This window comes from Salvelinus alpinus, chromosome 11 (assembly GCF_045679555.1).
Source record: "Salvelinus alpinus chromosome 11, SLU_Salpinus.1, whole genome shotgun sequence".
NCBI classification, from domain to species: Eukaryota; Metazoa; Chordata; class Actinopteri; order Salmoniformes; family Salmonidae; genus Salvelinus; species Salvelinus alpinus.
The window spans coordinates 56729068-56755193 of record NC_092096.1 but is presented as its reverse complement, the minus strand read 5'-3'; the positions used below and the strand labels follow the sequence as shown (position 1 = coordinate 56755193).

The following is a 26126-nucleotide window of genomic DNA, read 5'->3' as shown; positions in this document are numbered from 1 at the left end:
AGCGCCATGCTCATTTACCAAATGTCAATGCGCATCAATTGTCTATGACTCCTGTGGTTCAATCAACAACAAAACTTTAGCAAACATGTTTTCGTACCTTAAGAACGTGTTGCTAATTCATTAGAAATAGTTGAAGCTTCCAAAACAGTTTTATTAGCTTATGTTCTTTGTGCATTGATCGTTGCTGGTCCTTTCAGATTATATTTGTTGTAGTGAAATAGAAAAGTTGTTGCAGCGATATGAGCGACAGACATGGAAGTTCTGCAAAGTTCAATGTGAGTTTTCCAGAATTATAGCCTACTGATACAGAAGTAACAATTTAGTAGATTTGGAACAACACACTACAATTTAATTGCGAGGTAGTAGCCTACAATAATAAGCATGACCTGAGTAAATGGAGACGACACAAAAACATGACCATCGTCTAGACTGGTGTGTTTGCGGTTTGACAATTATGCTTGAAATTAGATAATCAGCAGCCAATACCTTTGTCTTATGCCAATATCTGTGTTGTCTTTCCTCCAACAACAGAGCCCAAGGCAGGTGGTCCTTCCTCCATTCTCCAACAGGACCCTTCACCATCCCTCCTTCCTGCCCCTGTACATGGCAGCCATGGGCTCGGCCCAGTACCCCTGGAGACCCCACCAACAGCCAGGTGAGGACAGGACAGGTGCACCACCACCCCTCTCAGGTGCCTATGTAGCTCTTGGACCCTCTGCTAACTTTTGACCTTTAGGGATTTGGTACATATTAGCCAGGGTTCAAATTACACATTTACTTTTGGGGTTGACTTGGAAATAGTAGGGCTGTATGTTTTTTAAACTCTCATCATTTGTTTAACGTTCATCAACACTTTTGACTCCTGAATCCCGATTTTTAAGACCAGCCTCCTAAATGAATCAAGGCCTATATTTGTTTATTGGACAATTTTCCCCCATCAGTTCCAGTTATGACTCCCTCGGAGTTCTTCTACACGGACCCCACCATGCGCCGGGGACAACGGGTACCGAACATTGTGACCGAGTTGCAGGTGAGAGCATCTTTGGTCATAATCCAGCTCATCAATTATGCAGACATCTGCCCTTTTGCAATGCCTTAATTGTAGATAACTGTAATGTGCTAGATGCCAACAGAAAGAGAGAGTACACCCCCAAAACCATTCCCCGTGTATTGATTAAAATCATAAAGCACAACCTATTAAATGCCCCCTTTCAGTGGGGTTATCCAGCTTACTAGAGATTAGTGGAGAATATTAGGGGTCATGATGGGGTGGGAGTGGGCTGTCTATGGACTTGGATAACTGTAATGTGCTAGATGCCAACAGAAATGGGATCTGGGATCTTGTTGGGGGGTTGTTCAGGGATTAAAGGGGGATCAGACAGACTGGGGGAGTGTAATTAGATTGCCTCCCTCTAGTCAGACAGGGCGAGTGGGGGTGGAAAGAAATTGGGACGGTAGAACACAGTGTAGAGAGGTCATTTAGTTTGTTTTGGTGTGGAAGTGAGATGGGGTTAGAACCGTAGGAAGATCCTCTGTTTTCACTTCTGCTGGTGGTGTAGAAACGCTTACAGTCGTTGAAGGTAGTCATGAGCAGAACTTATCCCAAATGAAACTTGAAATGAAGCAGTTTCTCATTTTACATTTTAGTAATTTAGCATACGCTCTTATCCAGACTTACAGTAGTGAGTGCATACATTTAGACTTTTTTTGTACTGGTCCCCAGTGGGAATCGAACCCACAACCCTGGCGCTACATAGGACTCCACTATTTACATAATGCACTGGATATACAACAGACCACTTGTGTATTTTGCACACAAAAGCAGTAACTGCACATGAACCATACTCCTCCCTTCTTACCCTCCACGGCAGGTTTTTGAGTGCTTCCAACTCAACACCCCTCGCCCCATCATGTCCTCTTGCCCCGCACCCCCCGTCAGACCTGACCCCTTCAGATCACAAGCCCACCCTACCAGAGACCTGGGTGGCCACACCTGGAGGAGGGACCCTCCCCATCTGCCCATCACCCCTAGGCCCAGAGAGAGGGGATGGAGTCAGGCTGTGATCCAGCTAAGCCTGGAAGAGGATCAGGCTATAACCAACCTACTGAAGCTCCATCACCAAAAGCCTGCCCATCTAGAGGTCACCACTGCCGTCATCTCCACTCAGGTAAATAAGGAAGTAGAATGAAATGTACCTCTAGTAGCTGATCTAAGGTCAGTGTTAGGTTTCCTCCTGAAGGACTGGGGTAGTAATCTGATCCTAGATCTGTGTTTATGGGCAACTTTTTGTGAGTCTGTAAAGATACAAAAGAAATTCCTAATAATATACAATCCAACTAACAGGTGGCTTGTCCTGAAGGGACATTGCCAGTTGATCACACCTCAACCCTTAGGCAGCCATCAGTGTGTCAGTCCATTCCCACCACCAAACCATCTCCAGCTGAAGAGATGGGGCTCTTTCATAGAGGGGACCAGCTCTTTGTGTTGGCCATCTTGGAGCCCCAACATCAGAACCAGCCCAGACTGAGGTCTGATGTGGAGCTGGAGGCAGCGAACGCATTGCTCACTATGGATGAGGAGTCGGTCAGTCTGGTGGATGATGAAGGGCCCTGGAACCAGACTCAGACCCTGGACAGGCCCTCTAACAGAAGCCCTGAGAATCTACATCTCCAGTACTTCTCACCTGAAGAGTGTGATGGTGATACACTGCCATTAGAAGACGGTGAAAGCTGCCTATCCCCAGAAGCTTTGCCTCCAATGACCAGTATTTGGGATGCGGTGGCTCTGAGAAATGGGACTGTCACAGAGTCTGAGGGGACGGCTGTGGATGCCCTGTTAATACTGGGTGACCTCACAACCCCATGTTGTCATCATTTCAGTTAATCGCCCACAAATGTGCACAACATATGACAGTTAATCTCAGGTTCAATTCGAGAAAACAAAACTGTAATTGAAGACCTTTTTACAAGTTAAGTGTGCACCACAGTTTAATTAACCACTGCATTTTCCTATGTGCCTTTTTGTATTTTGTTACTTGCCAAATAGTTAATAAATATTCTATTCATATTTCAGACTAAAGTCAATCTTATTTGATCTGTTGAAAAAAAACACTCCCATTTAAAAACATGATAGCGTTTTAATAAGAACACTACGATCTTGAACCAGCGTAAACCCACTCACTCAAACAAACGGTATGGAATGTGGTTTTAACCAATCAGCATTCAGTATTAGACCCACCCGTTGTATACAGAAGTAATAGAGACCTGTTGATATCATAATAGTATGGCTTCACTAGAGCTCCATGTTACCAATATTACTACTGTACATCACAAACAACCAGGTTTTGTGGTCTTGACATTATGTTTGCGACTTAGCTATGACTTTTTTTGTGTCCAAAAATGGCAGTTAAATGTATTCAACCCTGTAGTGACGACGATACAACAGCTGTAGGACTTGTGCTTCTAGTAAAATCCATTGGAAGGCACTTCAGAGTTTGATCTATACTTGATATACCCCCTGATACATGATACGTGCAAACTGGTATGGTATACCTGGCTGACATTGATGCAGGGTAACTTTCCTATGGCAGTGTGTGGGGTTGGGTGCAGGTTCACACACACAAACATACACTCTCACTCATACTATACACTCTCACACATACTCAACATTAAAGAGAGGAGTCCATTTTTGTTTGCCTGTAATAAATTAGTACATCATCCTTCTCCTTCCATATTTTTCATTTCCTGGTTCTTTTAAAGTTCCCTAAAAAAACATTCCTCATAACTTCCAACAAATTAGTAATTTGTACAAAATGAAAACATGCTAACGTAGGGTTTTCACAAACAATGAATTCCGCAAGTTCTGCCCCATTCATTTTCAACAAGGGCACGCAGAGAAATGTGTGGGGAACTGTGGGAAGGTGAACGGCGAGAACCCTGCTAGTGGACAGGTAGAAAGAAAAAAAACGAGCTCTGCTCTACTTTATGCAAATGTCAAGCCACCTCTAGTCAAAACCCACAGTAAGATAGAGCTCCATAGAAATCTCATATCTACAGCTAAGAGTTATTCAGGGGAGCATGCAGGGCAGGCACTGGTTCACTCTCCCCTATCCAGTTAAATGTTCTGTGATGTTCTGTCACCATTAAGGTGACCTTAAGGCATGGTCTTTACTATTCTGGAATGTTCCCTTGACGTTCCGTCAACATTATGGAAGGGTCTTGACCTTGTTGGTGACGATGCTGGCGGCCTGAATGACCCGGTAGCGCTCTCGAAGGTTCCGTCGCCGCACATGCTCGTTGGTGATCTCTAAAACGTTCTCCACGGGGAACCAACCCTTCTGTCCGTCGGAGAGACGGATCCCCTCGTACAAACCTGGAGAGATGGAGGGAAAGGAGGTGGAGAATGAAGGCGAAGAAGAGGGATGGGTACATGCAGGGGGGAGATAGGATGTTTACATATAAATCATGCAAAATAACATTCCCAAATCAAACTGCTACAGTATAGAGGTTAAAGGGTTGAATTAGAGTTTTCGGGATAACAGAGTTGGGGAAAAGAAGTGGGTTAATTGGATTGGTTATTACTGTGTTATTAGTAAAGACAGGATAATTTCTGGATTTGTAAAATAAAGTGCTACCCAGTTTCCTAACTAACCACATGACAGGTCATTAGTGTCCTGGCAGGTCTTACCCTCGTTGGTCTTGCGCACCACGTTGATGATCTCAGTGGGTTCCAGGGTGAGCTCATCAGCCTGCTGAGCAATGTACTGCTCCACACACTGCACCTGAGGACAGTCTGAGGACACAAAAGTAAATATCAGGAAACCACACAAATACAAACCACAAAGTGTGTCAATGTACTTACAATAAGGCAAACGGAGACTAAATGGGTGTGTGGATGGTTGAATTTGGCAACTAGCTCAGTCACTAATGGCTTCCTAACTGCGGCTTGCTAACCCAGTCACTCACCCCAGTCATCATAGATTACTTCCTCCTGATCTCCATCATGGTTACCAGGGTTAGGGAACGCTGCTATCCATCTGTGCAGGTCAGACCTGTGCAGGTCAGGTGGAAAGAAACGCGAGAAGGAGAAAGAGAGAATGGACTTGTGAAACAGACCATAGAGTGTGAATAGACTTGTGTATTTGTAAAGGATGTCACGCTGCTCGCCTAGCGAGTACCACTTCCTCCTGATTCGGCTAACACAGAGGCTCGAACCCAGGACCTCTGCTTTGTTAGCTCACGTGGCCACCCTCCCGAAGCGTTTTAGCAGTAGGCGTCACCGAAAAGTGAACTATTCGGTGGTGCAGGTGGGGATACTTCAGGCTGAGGAGTAAGTTTCACACATCCCCATGTGCTCCATATCACACATCCCCATGTGCTCCATATCACACATCCCCATGTGCTCCATATCACACATCCCCATGTGCTCCATATCACACATCCCCATGTGCTACATATCACACAGTGTTCTACTCACTGTGAGGGGGCCTTCATTAGCCTCTCCATCATGCGTCCCTGGTGGTTCTCCAGTAGAGTCAGACAGAAACAGTGTTCATAGCTAGGGCTCAGGGCCTGGTCCTCTCTTATTGGCTGAACCTGGACCAGGGAACGGTGGGCGTGGTCCATCACCACGAAACGCTCCGAACTAATGGAGAGAAGAGGAGGAACCAATCACATTGAAGGGCTGGGACAGTAAGATGAGTCATAGACTGTATGAGTGTAGAACATGTGAATGTAGAGCCACCCTCTATATTCTAGTATGACGTGTTATATATTACTTGTGAAGCATTAATAAAGGCCTTATGAAGGTTTTGTGAAGGCTTCATAAAGCCTTATGAACACCATAAGGGGGGCTCACCCCTTCTTGGTGGCGATGATGAGCAGGTCGTTGAAGAGGAAGAGGTAGACAGGGGTGAACTTGGGACGCAGGTTGAAGAGGGTGCCCCCTTTAGCCATCTCCTGTACCTCCCCACGCTTCTCCAGGAAACGGGTTTGGGAGATGATGGGGATGGCCTGATAGAGAGGCGGGGAAGGTTAGAGGGAGAGAAACATAGGGGGAGGAAGAGAGAGAGAGAGAGGGGAGGAGAAATGTATAAGAATCAAGCAGAAAGGGATAGGCTCATATTGTATTTGGGTGGTGTAATAACTGAATGACTGACTGACTGACTGATTAATTGATTACCTTGAGCTTGTCAAACTCCAGCGTCTTGGAGAGGTGGATCAGCTCCTCCACCTGTTTCATCTTCCCCACTTGGGTGTTGCACTCCTCTATGATCTGAGAGAGAGAGAGAGAGAGAGAGGAGGAGCGAAAGAAAAAGAGAAATTGTATGAGACAAAGAACAAGAGACTGAATGAAAACAGTAGATCAGAGACACCTTGGCTGCCCCTTCACTTTTCCTCTCAGACAGACAAGAGAAATAATCCTCATAGCCCTTCTCCAATTTCATGAAAATCCCCATTCCTCGCTATCACAAGTGTATAAAGTTCTTCTCTTTTTCAAGAGGATCCCTCCCTTCTTGAATAACACTAGCTAGCACAGCAGCGACCGGCAGCCCAGGTAACACATACTGTAATGTCCCCTTGAACCATATGTTTCTTAGAGCTTGGTAAGAGCATGGTTATTTTGCATACAACATTCACACCATGTTCTGGGAATGGTGCAGGATACCCAGCTAGCACATAACGTTCTGAGAACCATATGTTTCATAGGTGGGAATTTCAGTACTTCAGCATAACGTTTTCCACAAGTCTCATGGTTCTAAATAAAGTCATGTCCTCAGAACGTTCCGAGAACGTTAAGAAACAAAGTTTTTCTGTGGGAATTTCAGTTCTTCAGCATAACGTTTTCCTCATGGTTCTATTTAACGTCGTGTTCTCAGAACATTAAGAAAACTTTCCATAAAAACTATAAGAAAATATTAGCATCGTTCAAAGAACATTCTAGGAATGTTATTTAAAAACATATACATTCCGTTCTCAGCATCAACAAAACTCTCTCTATCCTTGATCTTGTTAACTGTGTTAATGAGTGCTTGTTCCCTTTGATTGAATAGACTTAAATGAACAGCTTTGTATGAATAAAAAAAAGGCATGCTTCCTCCATCCTGGTGGCACAGTGTACCAATTCCATGGATAGTGGACAGAAGATCATAGGTTTGAATCTCACTGACGCCGTGCCAGAGTAAAGCAAAAAATAAACGTGTTAGCATGATTAATTCCTAAGCAAATTAATTTCCATGTGTCCTATCTGTGCTTTGATTTCAAAACGTTTAAAACGTTTAAAAAAACATTCTGTTTTACCAGTCAGGAAATGTATGACTTTGTTCCCAGAACCAATGGGAAACCAAAAATGTACGTTCACACAACTTCCAAGGAACCAAATATGCTAGCTGGGAGTCCTCATCTCTTATCTGTCTCTTCTGCACTTTGTCAGATTGTCATTGTCTGCAGTGACACACTGAGTCACTCTCTCTGTCCTCTCACAATAGGATATCCTCTATCCCACACAATAGACCAGGGGACTGGCGCCATTATTCCATATTCCAGAACGGTGTGGAACAGTGCTTTAGAATGGAACAATCGGAATGTCTGTGGGCAGGCAGACGGCTGGATGGAAACAGGAGAGGTGGGTTACCTTGGAAACAGAGTCCAGGGCCTTGGAGGCGGTGTGTTCCTCTGTAGTCCCCTCCTTTGTTCTTTTCAAGATGTTCTGATGAATGAAAGCAACAATAAGCCATGTTACACAATACAAACAAATGATGATCTGGATTCAAGGCAAAAAATCTAATAGTCATATGGTTTCATGCTTTTCATTGTGATAGAAAACACTTTGTAGTCCACTTCACAGTGGGCCACAAAAACAGTTCCCATGATACCGCTCACCTCGATGAGCATCTTAATGCGTGTGATTCGTTGGAAGGGCAGCAGCAGGAAGGACATGAATGGCAGCCGCTGGCACTGAGGAGACTCCTGCAGACGGGTGATGACCGTGGCAAACGCCACATTGGTTTTCCTGTGGGGACACACATTATTCAGTGTCTCATCTTTTTCTAGTTTGCTGGGTAAATGATCAGACCAAGATGCCTCCGTCAACATTCCCAAAATCAGGAAATCCGGGAATTCTCCGATCTGGATTTCTGGAAAATCTGTGAATTTGGAGGAAATGACCATGATTTTGCAACCCTACCTCTGAGATCTAGTAATAGACCCATACTTACATAAGGAATGTGTAGGTCTTCTCCTGGTAGATCTGGTTGCGGACGTAGTCGATGTAGGCCGGGAAGTTGTGCTGTGCGTGGTAGTGGATGATGTCACAGATGTCGGAGAACACCAGACCTTCGTCCATACGGTCCCCCAGGTCCTTCAGAAACCTAATGGGGGGGGGGGGGTTCGAAAGGGCAAAGGTTATGGTTTATTCTATTGATTAGTTTTTTTTTTTAAAGGTCCAATGCAGCCGTTTCTTTTCATATCAATATTACATAATTTCTGGGTAACAACTATGTACCTTACTGTATACGATTTCCATTAAAATTTGCAAAATTTGCTTTTTAGCCAAAAACTATTTTTCAACAAATAATTTTGCTAGGGAGTTATCTTAGTGGGGAGGGGAAAACTAAAAACTAGCTGTTATTGGCAGAGAGGTTTGTAACTATTTTGTTATTGGTCTATTAACCAATTTACCATATGGTGATATCACTATGGAAAGCCGAAACTCATGCCCATGCAAACTTGCCAATTAGAAGGTCTCGTGTAGATTGCATTTTTAACCAGCAACTATCAGGAAATAACTCGAGCACGGTTTCCATCCAATTGGCGACAGATTTTCATGTGAATATTCTAAAATCCGCATAAAAACTATATGCCACCAGAAATGCGTTTCCATCAAATTCACTTGTTGCGTGATGACTTACTGCACATAAAAATAACTTTTGTGGTTAAATTCCCATGTACCGGATAAAAAAAAAACAAGTTAATTGGGCCTTCATTGCATATTCAACTCTAATGATGGTTTTGTCACAAAAATATTGCATTATATAGCCAATGTGCCCACTCTGGTATTGGCACGTGTGTCTTAGCCAAAAGCTTGCAGATGCAGTGCTGGTATAGCCTAGATGATGAGATTATTATGGATAAAAGAGCGAGATTATTTGTATTTGTCAAATGGCAGCCAAGCATCGATCATCATGTCACCAGAATACGCACGTGTTGTAGGCATAGCAACCATTTATTTGTCGGCTGGTCTTCTAAAATGTATATTTGCCAAATGGATGTAAAAATGTATTCTAAAGATAAGGACCACCTGTTAGTGAATGGCTGCAATTGCCAAATGTAGTTTTCAATCAATAAAATTGACGTAGTGAAAGTCAGAATAAAGGGGGTTGAGTAATATATTCACAAAATGTCTCCATAGATAAAAATGTTTAATGCAAGATCATACAACAAAATGGAACACACAAACATTTGATTCCCCCCCTCCTTCTCTTTGACATCAACTAAACTACATAGTAATGGATTTCTACAAAAGCAACACCCAGGGGTGGCAACGCCCAGGGTGATGGTTCATACTGAACACCAGACTGCTTGTATTCAGTATGAACATTGTGCATGGACTGCATAGGAGCCACTTTGCTACTACGCAAAAGACCAAAAAGGGGGGGTTACACTCTCTACGGGTGTAATCGTGGGGCAAAACACAGCCTCCTTGTTTCATGTCACGTCAAGGATAAAGCAGTGGCCTGTGGCGGTCACTGTCGTGCTGGGTCTCCACTCTGCACACATTATAGCTTTCCTACAACCAGGATTGTTCTGATCTAACATGATCAATTGTCCTGATCTAATGGGATCAACTAGATCATTGGATTCATTCTGACATGATTGATTTCTTGTTTCTGATTATTTGTGTACTTGTTTTGACACTCTACTGCACTGTTAGGAGCTTTGTGTGGCACCGGCTATAACATCTGCTAAACTGTGTATGATAAACCAATAAACTTTTATTTGATTTGTCATGATCTAACGGTATAAATTGTCCCGATCTAACGGTATAAATCTATCAATCTGCGTCAGATGCTATTCCTTATTTCCTTCCTTCCTCTGACTCCCAACTGTTAGCTGAGAATCCCTTTACTCCTCTCTCTCCCTCTTACCTCTCGCTGACCTCCCGGACTCGCAGGACATTGGAGAAGAGGGTCTTCCTGTCCCGGATGATCAGCGCTTCGTCCAGATCCCGGGATTCCAGGAAGTGTTCTGTGAGAACTCTCAGGGAACGCAGGTACGACGCTTCAGATGTCAACACCTCAAACATACTCTGAGGGAAGAGAGAGAATGGTACGGTGAATTCATACATTGTACTCATACATTCAAACCGTAATTGAATATCACCATCCGATTTGAGTATTTCCTACTGACGATTCTATAAAAAAAACAGAATCTTCGAAAACCTGAACACTTGCTCTTCACTCACTGGGGGATTCCATCTTAATACATGACAACGTCCATTCAACTCTTCCTTTCTCTTTTATTGCTGAATTGCCTCTCCCTACCCCCTTCTCCTCTTTCCCCCTCTTCCTCACCTCCTGGTACTTGCACTGTTCAGGGCTGAGGGTCTCCAGCACCCCACTGTCCCGTACTCCTGGTATGTCCTGCCACAGGGTGCTCTGGCCCGGGGTGGGCAATGGAATAGTACCACTGCCCACCGCCCCCACACCACCCGACCCCATGCCCACGCCACCACGGCGGGCGGTCCAGTCCATGTGGTAGTCGGCGCTAGTCTTGCTGATGTTGCGGCACACCGTCTGGCGCCGGATCTCCTTGGTGATGACAGTGGCGCGGTACGTCTGGTACAGAGGCTCTAAGGGGGTCACAGAGGGGTCAAAGGGCAAACAATCTCTTAATACAAATAGATTAGGTATTTATATGTGGGGTATTACTCTATGGGTGACCCTCAAATAATGATGACATACCAAACATTTTCTGTTTCTTTTACACCTACATTTGCATGTCATTTGTCACCTGATTCAGCAGTGTCTGATATTTTGGGTGTGTTATGCTTGCTTGTGTCAGGTAACCTTACCATCCTGCAGTCTGGACTCCCAGTCAATATAGGATCCTCTCCTGGTAACCTTACCGTCCTGCAGTCTGGACTCCCAGTTAATATAGGATCCTCTCATGGTAACCTTACCGTCCTACAGTCCGGACTCCCAGTCAATATAGGATCCTCTCCTGGTAACCTTACCGTCCTACAGTCTGGACTTCCAGTCAATATAGGATCCTCTCCTGGTAACCTTACCGTCCTGCAGTCTGGACTCCCAGTCAATATAGGATCCTCTCCTGGTAACCTTACCGTCCTGCAGTCTGGACTCCCAGTTAATATAGGATCCTCTCCTGGTAACCTTACCGTCCTAGAGTCTGGACTCCCAGTCAATATAGGATCCTCTCCTGGTAACCTTACCGTCCTACAGTCTGGACTCCCAGTCAATATAGGATCCTCTCCTGGTAACCTTACCGTCCTGCAGTCTGGACTCCCAGTCAATATAGGATCCTCTCCTGGTAACCTTACCGTCCTGCAGTCTGGACTCCCAGTCAATATAGGATCCTCACCTGGTAACCTTGCCGTCCTAGAGTCTGGACTCCCAGTCAATATAGGATCCTCTCCTGGTAACCTTACCGTCCTGCAGTCTGGACTCCCAGTCAATATAGGATCCTCTCCTGGGTGGGGCTACAGGCGTACTGGGACAGGAAAGAAGGGCAGGGTGTTAGATAACTGACTAAGCTGGGAAAGTGTTAATTAGTGAAACATAGGCCCGGTTCTAACCCTTTGGAGGCGAAAGAAACGCACACCTTTTTAGGTGAGGTGCTGGGTATCGGAGTAGAACACGTGAAAAAGAAAAGGAGAGCCGCACACTCTAGGAGCTCAGATGCAATAATTTAATAACAGTGTTTCTCATCAGCGTATAATGACAAATACTGCGGGTCACTCGTTTATATAGTTTGAAAAGACACACAGGTGTCTGTAATCATGGCCGGCTGTGGCTTGATTTAATTGGTTGATTTACAGATATCAATAGAACATCTAAAAATGCATGAATGGAGAATATATGATCATAGATACAACTTGGCTAAATGCATCCTTCCTTCCTTTCCTTCCTTCCTTCCATGAGGTAATCACTGATATGTGATTGGATAAGTGATACCCTATCACCTTCATTGATCCAACCCACACTGATCTGTGGTAACTTACAGGAAGGGAGGAAGTAAGATTTTAAACAGGGCCAAAACAAAGACATATGAGATGAGAGTAGAAGAGGAAAGATGGACGTCAACAGAAGAGAGATAAGAGCTTACCAGTCTTCCTCTGTGTCCTCATTCTCTCCTTTAGTGCGTCCATCCTCCTCTTGTTCTAGAGGGAAACACAACAGAATGAACAATATACCCTTCCTTTTATATTGTATATACAGTGGGGAGAACAAGTATTTGATACACTGCCGATTTTGCAGGTTTTCCTACTTACAAAGCACGTAGAGGTCTGTCATTTTTATCATAGGTACACTTCTACTGTGAGAGTCGGAATCTAAAACAAAAATCCAGAAAATCACATTGTATGATTTTTAAGTAATTAATTTGCATTTTATTGCATGACATAAGTATTTGATACATCAGAAAAGCAGAACTTAATATTTGGTACAGAAACCTTTGTTTGCAATTACAGAGATCATACGTTTCCTGTAGTTCTTGACCAGGTTTGCACACACTGCAGCAGGGATTTTGGCCCACTCCTCCATACAGACCTTCTCCAGATCTTTCAGGTTTCGGGGCTGTCGCTGGGCAATACGGACTTTCAGCTCCCTCCAAAGATTTTCTATTGGGTTCAGGTCTGGAGACTGGCTAGGCCACTCCAGGACCTTGAGATGCTTCTTACGGAGCCACTCCTTAGTTGCCCTGGCTGTGTGTTTCGGGTCGTTGTCATGCTGGAAGATCCAGCCACGACCCATCTTCAATGCTCTTACTGAGGGTAGGAGGTTGTTGGCCAAGATCTCGCGATACATGGCCCCATCCATCCTCCACTCAATACGGTAGAGTCGTCCTGTCCCCTTTGCAGAAAAGCATCCCCAAAGAATGATGTTTCCACCTCCATGCTTCACGGTTGGGATGGTGTTCTTGGGGTTGTACTCATCCTTCTTCTTCCTCCAAACACGGCGAGTGGAGTTTAGACCAAAAAGCTCAATTTTTGTCTCATCAGACCACATGACCTTCTCCCATTCCTCCTCTGGATCATCCAGATCGTCATTGGCAAACTTCAGACGGGCCTGGACATGCGCTGGCTTGAGCAGGGGGACCTTGCGTGCGCTGCAGGATTTTAATCCATGACGGCGTAGTGTGTTACTAATGGTTTTCTTTGAGACTGTGGTCCCAGCTCTCTTCAGGTCATTGACCAGGTCCTGCCGTGTAGTTCTGGGCTGATCCCTCACCTTCCTCATGATCATTGATGCCCCACGAGGTGAGATCTTGCATGGAGCCCCAGACCGAGGGTGATTGACCGTCATCTTGAACTTCTTCCATTTTCTAATAATTGCGCCAACAGTTGTTGCCTTCTCACCAAGCTGCTTGCCTATTGTCCTGTAGCCCATCCCAGCCTTGTGTAGGTCTACAATTTTATCCCTGATGTCCTTACACAGCTCTCTGGTCTTGGCCATTGTGGAGAGGTTGGAGTCTGTTTGATTGAGTGTGTGGACAGGTGTCTTTTATACAGGTAACGAGTTCAAACAGGTGCAGTTAATACAGGTAATGAGTGGAGAACAGGAGGGCTTCTTAAAGAAAAACTAACAGGTCTGTGAGAGCCGGAATTCTTACTGGTTGGTAGGTGATCAAATACTTATGTCATGCAATAAAATGCAAATTAATTACTTAAAAATCATACAATGTGATTTTCTGGATTTTTGTTTTAGATTCTGTCTCTCACAGTTGAAGTGTACCTATGATAAAAATTACAGACCTCTACATGCTTTGTAAGTAGGAAAACCTGCAAAATCGGCAGTGTATCAAATACTTGTTCTCCCCACTGTATCTGACCTCTCACTAGAAAAGATGCTAGAAAACAGGTTTATTGCATGTTTACTTTTATACCAACCTTTTATAGCTTGGTTGATGGAATGGCCGGAGATGTTACTGAGTCTCCTGTCGTCCCTGCCCGTTTTGGGGGGCTGAGGTGGGGGGACTCTGTGGGGCAGCAGGGGGCTGGTGGGGGGTGGAGGGGCCACCCGGTGGGGTACTATGGGGCTAGAGGAATGGTTGAGGGATGAGGGGTGCAGGGAGCGCCACTCCTCCGCGGTGGGCTGAGGGAAGGCGATACCCCCCCTGTGAACGGGCGTTAGGTTGTGGCCAGGTGTTTTGGACTTGTCCTGGGCAAGGGGTACCCGAGGTGGGATGGCCGGAGGGGCGTCCTCGGTAGTCTGGGTTTGGGATGGGTCTGAATCGGACTGGATCGAAGTGTTTTCCTCGGAGTTGCTAGAGGACAGTTTTGACCAACGGACCGGTTTCTTAATGTCCAGTTCTTTACAGATCTTTCTGGGTGTTGGCTCCACCATTAGTAGAGTAGCTTCATATATAGAGTCCTCCTCCTCTATGGAGGCATTCAAATGGCTTGGGGGAGATTGGGTTCTTTTAGGGGGGATGGGGGGTGACTGGGAGCGTTTTAGGGCCAAGGAGGCTAGAATGACCTGGGATCCTGGGTCTGACCTTCTCCGGTTCCCTTTAGCTATCATCACATCCAGAACCTGGTTAAACTTTGCCTTCTTAAATCTCTGCCCCGCCCGTTCCTCACTCAACAAACCGCTCACCCCCTCCTCCTCCTCATCCCCTGCCTCGCTCTCCCCCTCCATTCCTCGCTCCTCCTCCTCTGTTTCCTCTTCCAGAACAATCTCCTCCTCCTCCTCCTCCTCCTCCTCCTCTTCTTCCTTGTTGATGGGAACCCATATCAGCTTCATGCCGGGCCGGTGGAGGTGGCACACACAACTGCAGTCCTGGTCGCAGCACGGGCTAAGGGGCGTGCCTGAACCGTGCTCCGGCTCAACTTCCACTCCTCCAATCAGCTGAAGCTCTACCTCTTTTCCGTCAGGTGCTGGGGAAGAGGGAGAGACACAGAGTTAGATGGTTTGGGAGGCCATAACATATCACTAACATAACCCATCCCTTTTTACATCCACTGCCCTATTTCTGCTTATATGTTTGCAGTAACAGGAAATGAATAAAGCATCAGAAATACACGTTTTTTTGTTTTGTTTTGTTTGGCTTTTATGTTACCAAGAACTCCAAGACTTTGGGATTACTTACTCCATTCGAGGCCTGTATTGACCCTTGAACCTTGGCAGACTTAAACCCTCTATGGAGTTCACTGATCATTGTGGTTGCCTCCTGTCTAGTCTGGTCCTGTGATAACAGGACATATTACTTTCACTGTGTGTGTGTCTTTCTGTGTCCTGATTGACCTCAGTTTTCTTAGGAAAGGTAAACATTAAGCCTTAGGCATTAAACACAAACTGGACTGTCCAGTCAGCACAAGTGCAGTGCCTTGACAGTAAAGATTTGACGAGGTAAAAGCTGTCTGATGAGCATGCCATAAAATATTTATGGAAATGGAATGCACATCAGTCAAATGTGTGTGTGTGTGTGTGTGTGTGTGTGTGTGTGTGTGTGTGTGTGTGTGTGTGTGTGTGTGTGTGTGTGTGTGTGTGTGTGTGTGTGTGTGTGTGTGTGTGTGTGTGTGTGTGAGACACGTCACTGTTTTAGCCAAATTAACATGCAACCTTCCTATTTTTATAATACTTTCAATAGTTGCTCCTACTTTCATGATTTGTTTTTTGCTTTGTCACAAACTTGGGGAAGTATTCTTAAGTTGTTTAGCCTGATGAGTGTTTAGTACTAACAGGAAACAGGCAAAAATATTTATTTGTGTTTATCTATTTTGATATTGCTTTGTTCTTTTCTGCAGTCAGAAATGCTACTAGTTCCTGTTCCTTGTTTTTCTTGCAGTTTTGGACAGGAACCCTTTCGCTTTCTCTCAGTCAGCTCTCCCCCTCTTTCTTTCTCTAGCACTCTTCTAGATTTCTACTCAGCCTCTTCTTCTCTTTGCCATTCACTCACACACATACATGCACGCACAAGCACATGGACGGACGAACAGACGCCTGCGTGGGATATGTTTCTTTATTTTTTCCTTTACTTAAGCAGGTTAGTCTCATTGATGAGGTAGAAGCTGTCTGATGAGCATGCCATAAAATGCTCATCAATCGTGATCTGGCAGAGTTACTCCACCTCAAGAATTCCATTTGGCAAATCACTCGGCACAAGCATACTCAGGCTGACTGGCTCTCGTTCAGGCAAGTATTATTGATGTCTCTGAGGGGTCTTTGGCCTGGTTTACTAACTACCTCCCTCGAAGAGTGCAGTGTATAAAGTCAGAACATCTGCTATCTCAGCCACTGCCTGTCACCAAGGGAGTACCCCAAGGCTTGATCGTAGGTCCCACACTCTTCTCAATTTACATCAACAACATAGCTCAAGCAGTAGAAAGCTCTCTTATCCATATATATTTGTTGTTGTTTTTTGGTTTGTTTTTTACTTTTTACCCCTTTTCCCTCCCCAATTTCATGATATCCAATCGGTAGTTACAATCTTGTCTCATTGCTGCAACTCCCATACGGACTTGGGAGAGGCGAAGGTCGAGAGCCATGCGTCCTCCAAAATACGACCCAACCAAGCCGCACTGCTTCTTGACACAAGGCCCGCTTAACCCGGAAGCCATCCACACCAATGTGTCGGAAGAAACACCGTACACCTGGCGACCGTGTCAGTATGCATGTCCCCGGCTCGCCACAGGAGTCACTAGAGCGCGATGGGACAACGACATACGTGCCGGCCAAACCCTCCCTTAACCTGGACGATGGTGGGCCAATTGTGAGCCACCCAATGGGTCTCCCAGTTGCGGCCGGCTATAACAGAGCCTGGACTCGAACCAGGATCTCTAGCGGCACAGCTAGACCACTGCGCTACTCGGGAGGCCCCTATCATCCATTTATATGCAGATGATACAGTCTTATACTCAGCTGGCCCCTCCCCGGATTTATTGTTAAACGCTCTACAACAAAGCTTTCTTAGTGTCCAACAAGCTTTCTCTGCCTTTAACTTTGTTCTGAACACCTCCAAAACAAAGGTCATGTGGTTTGGTAAGAAGAATGTGTGATTACTACCTCTGAGAGTTTGATTACTACCGCTGAGGGTTTAGAGCTTAAGGTAGTCACCTCATACAAGTACTTGGGAGTATGGCTAGATGGTACACCATCCTTCTCTCAGCACATATCGGCTAAGGTTATATCTAGACTTGGTTACAACTACCGTAATCACTCCTCTTTCACCCCAGCTGCCGAACTAACCCTGATTCAGATGACTATCCTACCCATGCTAGACTACGGAGACGTAATTTATAGATCATGGTGCTCTCGAGCGGCTATATGTTCTTAACCATTTGGCCATCAGATTTGCCACCAATGCTCCTTATAGGACACAACACTGCACTCTATACTACTGTATAAAACTGGTCATCTCTGTACACTACACCCGTCGCAATTTTGAAAATGGCGCAGACAGAGAGGACTGCCGTGCTTCTAGCTCTTAGGCTTCGGCATCCCTAGCTGCATACTCAGAGCAGACCAGATGGCTGGAGTGTTTACGGACATATTCAATCCCTCCATATCCCAGTCTACTGTCCACACATACTTCAAGATGTCCACCATTGTTTCTGGACCCAAGAAAGCAAAGGTAACTGAACTAAATGACTATCACCCCGTAGCACTCACTTCTGTCATCATGAAGTGCTTTGAGAGACTAGTCAAGGATCATATCACCTCTACCTTATCTGACCTCTCACCCAACGTCAACAATACAAAGGAGTTGATCATGGACTTCAGGAAACAGCAGAGGGAGCACCACCCTATCCACATCGACGGGACCGCAGTGGAGAAGGTAGAAAGCTTCAAGTTCCTCGACGTACACCACTGACAAACTGAAATGGTCCACCCACACAGACAGTGTGGTGAAGAAGGAGCAACAGCACCTCTTCAACCTCAGGAGACTGAAGAAATTTGGCTTGGCACCTAAAACCCTCCAACTTTTACAGATGCAAAATTGAGAGCATCCTGTCATGCTGTATCACCGCCTGGTACGGCAACTGCACCACCCACAACCGCAGGGCTCTCCAGAGGGTGGTGCAGTCTGCCCAACGCATCGCCGGGGGCAAACTACCTGCCCTCCAGGACACCTACAGAACCCAATGTCACAGGAAGGCCAAAAAGATAATTGAGGACAACAACCACCCGAGCCACTGCCTGTTCACTCCGCTATCATCCAGAAAGTGATGTCAGTACAGGTGCATCAAAGCTGGGACAGAGAGACTGAAATGTATATACTGTATTCTATCCTATTCAACTGTAACTAAGTCTATGTCGCTCTGACATTGCTCACCCAATATTTATATATTCTTCATTCCTTTACTTTAGATTTGTGTGTATTGTTGTGAAATTGTTAGATATTACTGCACTGTTGGAGCAAGAAACACAAGCATTTCGCTATACCCGCAATAACATCTGCTAAACACGTGTATGTGACAAATACAATTTGATTTGAAGACCCACTGGATGATGCTTATTTATAAAACCTTCTTAGGCCTCACTCCCCCCTATCTGAGATACCTACTGCAGCCCTCATCCTGCCAATCACTTTCTGTTAAATGTCCCCAAAGCACACATAAATCCCTGGGTCGCGCCTCTTTTTAGTTTGCTGCAGCTAGCGACTGCAACGAGCTGCAAAAAACACTCAAACTGGACCGTTTTATCTCCATCTCTTCATTCAAAGACTCAATAATGGACACGCTTACTGACAGTTGTGGCTGCTTCGCGTGATGCATTATTGTCTCTACCTTATGGCCCTTTGTGCTGTTGTCTGTGACCATTCATGTTTGTACCATGTTTTGTGCTGCTACCATGTTGTGCTGCTGCCATGTTGTGTAGCTACCATGCTGTGTTTTCATGTGTTTCTGCCATGCTATGTTGTCGTCTTAGGTCTCTCTTTATGTAGTGTTGTGGTGTCTCTCTTGTCGTGATGTGTGTTTTGTTCTATATATTTTTTTAAATTTTAATCCCAGCCCCTGACCCCGCAGGAGGCCTCTTGGTAGGCCGTCATTGTAAATAAGAATTTGTTCTTAACTGACTTTCCTAGTTCAATAAAGGTTAAATAAATATAAAAATAAAAGAAATTGAGATAAAACACTATTCAAGGGAAACCGGTTTACCTATACAGGTGCACTGACAGAACCGGTTTCCGGCTGTTTGGGTAGTCGTTTGGTCTCTAGGTAAAGGGAAAACGTGTCACCCTCTAGGCCTCAGGAATGAGGCAACACACCTGAGCACAGATTCCGCTCTCTCAAAGAAACATACCACACATACTGCACTCGCATGTGGCATGCATATAGGTGACTTTTGCTGCATATGGTATCAAACTGGCAAAGAAACGTGTAGAGGTACATGAAACATGTCAATGTTTGTAACACTCAAATACTGAACAGATTGTTTTCTTAACTTGCCACCCTAGGGCTAGGTTGTTGGGTTGGGCTGGGATTACCGTTAATGCTTCCTGATGATTAGGTCATGTGTTACTGTTGGCAACACTTGATTAACGGGCATCCGTGGGAAAGCTAACCTGTAAAAAAACAGTTCATTTTGTTGCTCTGTCTGCATTGCTTGCCTTGTAGATAGGTAGGCTACATTGCTAATCATAACAAATGATCAGTCCCTATCATAACATAGTTTTTCGAGAGGATATTAATACTGATTCATGAATTGATCAATCGATATACTGACTGGCTGGGTCCAAAATCTGTCTTGCCTACTACTTACTAAAACGACATACTGTGTACTAATCGTACTACATACTATTTAGAATGTACGGTTTAGTAAAAACGAATACGATAAGCTACAAATATCAGCATGCTAGTCTCATCCTACTGAGAATGTGTCATCTAATACACAGTTGTGTTGATTCCCTCCATTCCTTCATTTTGGTACAGAGCTCCTCTCAGCTGATTATCAGCTGTTGTCATGACGACTCTCTTCCTCAATATTGTGCAGTGAATTCTACTAGATAAAAAGCAGAAATGAGTATGACATCCTGGCATTTAAAGTATACTACATTTAAAAAATGTCCTATACTATAAAACATATTTTTTGCATACCTAAAATGCCTACTATTTAGAACGCAAGTACAGATATTTCAGACACGGCCACTGACTGATTGCATTAAAAACAAACTCTACCTGATCGACTGACTGGTATGCCAGTCCCCTCCTCTCCTCCAGGGGTGTCCCTCTTGGGCTGGTCGCTCTGCTGCCGCAGGATCCGGCTCCTCTTCATGGGCAGTGGAGGGGCCTGGTCTGGACTCGCAGACTGCTGGATGGAGGCCCGGGACGGTTTGGGCTTGACTGTGGGGGCCCTCCTGGGCCCTCGGGTCCGGAGAGGAGGATTGATGGTGGTGCCATTGGCAGTTGGTGTAGCATATCCTCTGGTGGTAGGTGTAGTCTCTGGGTGGCTGAACTTGCTCACTATGCTCTTGACTTTACCTCTGGAATTGCTGCCTGTGCTGCCCCTCTCCCCGAGTTGGGAGGGGGTGGAGGGGGATCCGTTGGAGGGAGGGGGTTTCCTAGAGATGGGGGGCCGGGGTTTGGCCTCCAGTCTGGGGGGTAAGGGGGACGTGGGGCGTATGGAAGGTTCCGGGAGGGACATATTGAACGGTGGTCTGTATTTCCGGGAGTATTCCAATCTGAGCCCTGACCTGTCAGGAGGTCAGGCTTTCAGGTCAAAGGTCAGTTTGGGTGTGTCATTTTCACCTGGAGAGGACAAAGAGAGAGAGAGGGGGAGAGAGACTGAATACAGCAAGTCTGAATGAGGACAGTCTGACAGAGACTAGTTTCACACTACTAGTGTCATTACACTGTTTTATGTTCTCAGGTCTAATATGCGGTAATACAACCATTATAAGTATTTAATATGACAGTAATAAAACTTCATACACATCATAAAACACAGCGCATCCATTAGCAATCAAATCCAAAATAATTGAATAGAGTTCTCTGAGCTGTGTCGCTGCATTAAAGATCCCTAAGACAGGAATGGTAACTTTGTCCTGGTGAGAGAGAGGACTGGAACTTTGGACTGGAAGGAGGAGACACACCTTCGAAGACATACAGCTAACCACAGATGAGGAACCATGAATCCAGTCAATTCAGGGAGTGCCATGTCCCCCAGGCATGGCATCATTTTGAACGTAAAAAATGGATAGGTAACAGTACCTCCTATACATACAGTACAGTGCACTGATAATTTGTCTACAGCATAAACAGCAAATCAAATCAAAATCAAGTATATTTTATATAGCCCTTCGTACATCAGCTAATATCTCGAAGTGCTGTACAGAAACCCAGCCTAAAACCCCAAACAGCAAGCAATGCAGGTGTAGAAGCACGGTGGCTAGGAAAAACTCCCTAGAAAGGCCAAAACCTAGGAAGAAACCTAGAGAGGAACCAGGCTATGAGGGGTGGCCAGTCCTCTTCTGGCTGTGCCGGGTGGAGATTATAACAGAACATGGCCAAGATGTTCAAAATGTTCATAAATGACCAGCATGGTCAAATAATAATCAGGAATAAATGTCAGTTGGCTTTTCATAGCCGATCATTAAGAGTTGAAGACAGCAGGTCTGGGACAGGTAGCACGTCCGGTGGACAGGTCAGGGTTCCATAACCGCATGCAAATATGAGTTACAGTTAAACACATATTGCAAGCATGCCACCTAGAATAATAATTATACGGTTTCCAACTAGGAAAGCAGGTTACGTAATGAGTTTCACAACAGGAAGCTCAACAATAACAGAGCAAATCTCCTTAATGCTTTATGCCAGAGTCCATTCAGACATTTCAAGCTTGTTCAAAGAACAACAGCAAAGTAACGGAGAGCGAGAGAGACAGAGACCGAGAGACAGAGAGAGAGGCAGAGAGAGAATTATATTTGGAGGGGAATGGGGAGGGAGATAAGGAAAAGATTGGAAACAGGGAAATTACTGTACCGTTTTGGAATGGATCATGTGGTCAAATCAAAATGTATTCATCACATGCTTTGTAAACAACAGGTGTAGACTAACAGTGAAATATTGACTTACCTACGGGCCCTTCTCAACAATACAGAGAGAAAGAAAATAGAGAAATAATAGAAAAGTAAAACACGTAATAATAGATACACAATGAGTAACGATAACTTGGCTATATACACGGGGTACCAGTACCGAGTCGATGTGCAGGGGTACAAGGCAATTGAGCTATATATGTAGATATAACTAGGAATAAAGTGACAGATAGTAAATAATAGCAACAGCATATGTGATCAAAAAAGTCAAAAAAGTCAAAAAAGTTAGTGCAAAAAGGGTCGATGCAGATATATAAATAGTCCAGGTAGCAATTTGGTTAACTATTTCGTAGTCTTATGACTTGGGAGTAGAAACTGTTCAGGGTTTTGTTGGTTCCAGACTTGGTGCATCGGTACCGCTTGCTGTGCGGTAGCAGAGAGAACAGTCTATGACTTAGGTGGCTGGAGTCTTTGATACCGCCTAGTATAGAGGTCCTGGATGGCAGGGAGCTCAGCCCCAGTGATGTCCTGGGCCGTATGCACTACCCTCTGTAGCGCCTTGTGGTCGGATGCCAAGCAGTTGACACATCAAGCGGTGATGCAGCCAGTCAAGATGTTCTCAATGGTGAAGCTGTAGAACCTTTTGAGGATCTGAGGGCCCATACCAAATATTTTCAGCCTCCTGAGGGAAAGAGGCATTGTCGTGCCCTCTTCATGACTGTGTTGGTGTGTTTGGACCATGATAGATCCTTAATGATGTGGACACCGAGGAACTTGAAGCTCTCGACCCGCTCCACTACAGCCCTGTCGATGTGAATGGGGGTGTGCTCGGCCCAAAATTTCCTGTAGTCCACAATAAGCTCATTTGTCTTGCTGACAGGGAGAGGTTGTTGTCCTGGCGCCACACTGCCAGGTCTCTTGCCTATAGGCTGTTTCATTGTCGTTGTGATCAGGCCTACCACCGTTGTGTCGTTGGCAAACTTGATGATGTTGGAGTTGTGCCCGGCCACGCAGTACTGGGAACGAAGTGGGAACGAAGCCACCCGTGTTGAGGGTCAGCACGGCAGAGGTGTCGTTGACTACGTTCACCCCCTGGGGGCGTCCCATCAGGAAGTACAAGATCTGCAGAGGGAGGTGTTCAGTCCCAGGGTCCTTACCTAAGTGATGAGCTTGGAGGGCACTGTGGCGTTGAACGCTGAGCTGTCGCCGATGAAAAGCATTCTCACATGGGTGTTCCTTTTGAACAAGTGGGAAAGGGCGGGTGTGGAGTGCAATAGAGATTGTATAATCTGTGTATCTGTTGGAACGGTATGTGAATTGGAGTCATGCGCTTTGGCCAATAAAAAGATAACACACTGTGAAGACAATACAGGTCCATGCGTCAATACACTCTGAAGCGGTCTTTACCGCACGTGGTAAGTTACAGTAAGAACCCCTTTATCTCGGCGAGACATGATCAAATGTAACCCTGTAAGAATTTAAGTCATAAGCACAATGTGAATGCTTGCAAAGGGTGTGTGCACCGCAGACATTCTGAACAGATGATCAGGCATCCCATCTGATACTCTGTACGGGCTCGGTACATGACATTCAATACCCTTCATTCGTTACATTCACTCCATTCATACAAAACAGCTGAGGGACGTATACCTCCTTCTCTAGTTCCCTTCTTTCTATAAAAAGGGGGAAAAAGTTGATGTCATGAACAAACTATTCATTTCATTGCGAGGTCATTCAAAAATAGACACTAAAACAGCAGGTAGATAGCCACAGCTCTTGCGGTATTAAACCAAAAGAGAGATTAGGTTAGTCACCATACCAATACTCATCCCCCTATACAGCAAGGCTTTGCTATAGGGAGGTTATTGCATCGCTCTCTGTAACTGTAGAAATGAGATCATACATCTGTACAGATTCCAATGGCACACCTGTATCCATATTTCTGCATGAACGATTGCCCATGGCACACTTTCACACTTGACTCAAAAACCCCCGAGACTCCTTCAGCACATAACACCAACTTAGACTTGTTAACGACTTTCAACTTGATGTGTCAGTGTGGGTAAATTCTGGTTCCAGTTTTAGCCTCAGGTTTTGATTAACAATGTAAATAGGGGTGACTGCTTGTTGGTAGTGAACATACACAAAGAAGTGATAGACAATACAGTATGCATTATGTCTCCTTAAGTGTACACCCCTCTGCCGGTCTATGACCAACCATCAGTATGGATAACTATTGTCCACCCTTGCTTTCTGACCTGTTTCAGTCAATAGCAGCATTCTCCTGTGTTTCAGGCAGGCAGGCAGACAGGCTACATGCTATCATGTCTAGGTCACTAGGCCAGTCTTTCACTCTGTCAAAACGTTCAGCCATTGTATCTCTCAATCAATCCTGGAGAGCCCCAGTGTGCACCGACCCACTCAGTTTTTTAAGATTGATTTTCATTGTGTTATCCTTCCAGTTTGGCAGTCCAGCTGACGATCCTAAGTGCTTTAGTGGACCTCCATCCATTAACCACAGGCATGCTGTGTGTGTGTGTGTGTGTGTGTGTGTGTGTGTGTGTGTGTGTGTGTGTGTGTGTGTGTGTGTGTGTGTGTGTGTGTGTGTGTGTGTGTGTGTGTATGTATATGGCCATCTGCTCTTAAGTGTCACAGGACGGGGGCTTTAGGAAGAGAAATCTAGAGCACTGGACACAGCGTCTAGGGAAGAACTGACAATAGCCATTATAAACAATATCGTCTCTCTATGTCTGTTTGTCGGGAAGAGCGGAAAAAGGTGTGTTTTGAAAGGAAACACACACACACACACAAACACTGCCTCGTAGTTACATTTTTACACCCCAAAAATATTCATATTCATGTTTCAAACCTTTAAGTTTATGAAAATTGTTAATTAATAAAAAACTGTAAAAGAAAAACATATATATACTGTGTTGGACCATGTATGCAATAAAATCTTGCAATCTGAATTAAAGTGACACAAATGTAACTACAACATTTGATATGTTAATTGATTTTGTCAAACTACTGTCAAAATCGTAGGCAGCCAGACAGTGAATCAAGTGCATGTTACTCACCAGTAGATTCGCATCCACGTCCGTAAACAATCATCCAACGACAATCCAGTTCATGTAAAATTATTGCCTTGTCAAAACCACTGTCAACGATTATAAATCGTCCTCCGATTAAAAAAACAAGTATATTTAATCAGTCGCGGCTACACTAGTCAGATTATGCATCAACTTCAATAATTCCACAAAAATGGGAAATCCATAAAATACAATGTAGTCTAAACATACACGATAATAATAACACAACGAACTATAGTGTTCTCTGAGTATTCTTTATTGTTTCGCTGTAGATCCTAGTATGCGGTTCGGGGAGCGATTTCATCATTGCCAGTTCTTTGTTTCCTGCTTGCGTTCGCGTGCGTGGGCCTGCCGGTGTGGGGTTGTGCCCCCCCCGAGATTTCTCCACCCTCTCTTTCCTCTGTCTCCCTCTCATCTCACACAACACAAACTGAACACAACTCGCTCTTTCAATAGAGTAAACACCCTTTCAAAACAACACACTGACACACTGGTGAAGAGATATTATAATAGAAGTGCTTCCACAACATTTTCAGGACTTACTAAATAGCCTAACTCCTTTTAAATAGTCCTACTTTTTTATAATATTGGTCTTCTCTTTCTTTTTGTATGACTATAGGTCTCTTATTGCCATAATTCAGAATTGCATAGACGCAGATGATTTGCTGTGTAATGCTTATTCATTTCCTTCCATGCAGGTGCACAAATTGACAGGTGCTCAAGAGGGAGTTCCTGGTGAGAGTGTCTGTCTCTTGTCCCGCCCCTCGACATTGCCTTTAGCCACGATTCATTTTTTGTTTTGTTTACTACGCTCTTCTT

The 26126-nt window shown here is 44.8% G+C and overlaps 2 protein-coding genes across 2 annotated transcripts; one reads left to right on the top strand and one right to left on the bottom strand.

The window, feature by feature from the left end:
* LOC139534513 (uncharacterized) lies at positions 1-3067 on the top strand. The gene is made up of 5 exons (XM_071333700.1): positions 1-275; positions 532-655; positions 942-1030; positions 1872-2168; positions 2345-3067. Exons 1-5 carry the CDS (start codon positions 240-242, stop codon positions 2882-2884), a joined length of 1086 nt encoding a protein of 361 aa, XP_071189801.1. The 5' UTR covers positions 1-239; the 3' UTR covers positions 2885-3067.
* A 50-nt stretch (positions 3068-3117) lies between these two features.
* Positions 3118-25997, bottom strand: arhgef15b (Rho guanine nucleotide exchange factor 15b). Its single transcript, XM_071333699.1, has 16 exons — positions 25296-25997; positions 20360-20929; positions 14126-15115; positions 12343-12397; positions 11666-11727; positions 10572-10849; positions 10146-10306; positions 8217-8369; positions 7882-8011; positions 7634-7708; positions 6182-6274; positions 5858-6012; positions 5477-5644; positions 4966-5051; positions 4688-4792; positions 3118-4372 (listed from the first exon to the last, which is right to left on the bottom strand). The coding sequence occupies exons 2-16, from the start codon at positions 20823-20825 to the stop codon at positions 4206-4208; spliced, it is 3144 nt and encodes a 1047-aa protein (XP_071189800.1). The 5' UTR covers positions 20826-20929; positions 25296-25997; the 3' UTR covers positions 3118-4205.
* Positions 25998-26126: the final 129 nt, after the last annotated feature.

What these genes read in the sequence shown, in the direction of transcription:
- LOC139534513 (XM_071333700.1), top strand. Translation starts at nt 240, where the DNA reads ATGAGCGACAGACATGGAAGTTCTGCAAAGTTCAAT. An exon ending in GAAGTTCTGCAAAGTTCAAT is followed by an intron (nt 276 to 531) that starts GTGAGTTTTCCA and finishes CTCCAACAACAG; the next exon opens with AGCCCAAGGCAGGTGGTCCT. An exon ending in GAGACCCCACCAACAGCCAG is followed by an intron (nt 656 to 941) that starts GTGAGGACAGGA and finishes TTCCCCCATCAG; the next exon opens with TTCCAGTTATGACTCCCTCG.
- arhgef15b (XM_071333699.1), bottom strand. Translation starts at nt 20,825, where the DNA reads ATGTCCCTCCCGGAACCTTCCATACGCCCCACGTCCCCCTTACCCCCC. An exon ending in CATCAACCAAGCTATAAAAG is followed by an intron (nt 12,398 to 14,125) that starts GTTGGTATAAAA and finishes GTTTCCCTCTAG; the next exon opens with AACAAGAGGAGGATGGACGC. An exon ending in AAGACCTACACATTCCTTAT is followed by an intron (nt 8,012 to 8,216) that starts GTAAGTATGGGT and finishes GTGTCCCCACAG; the next exon opens with GAAAACCAATGTGGCGTTTG.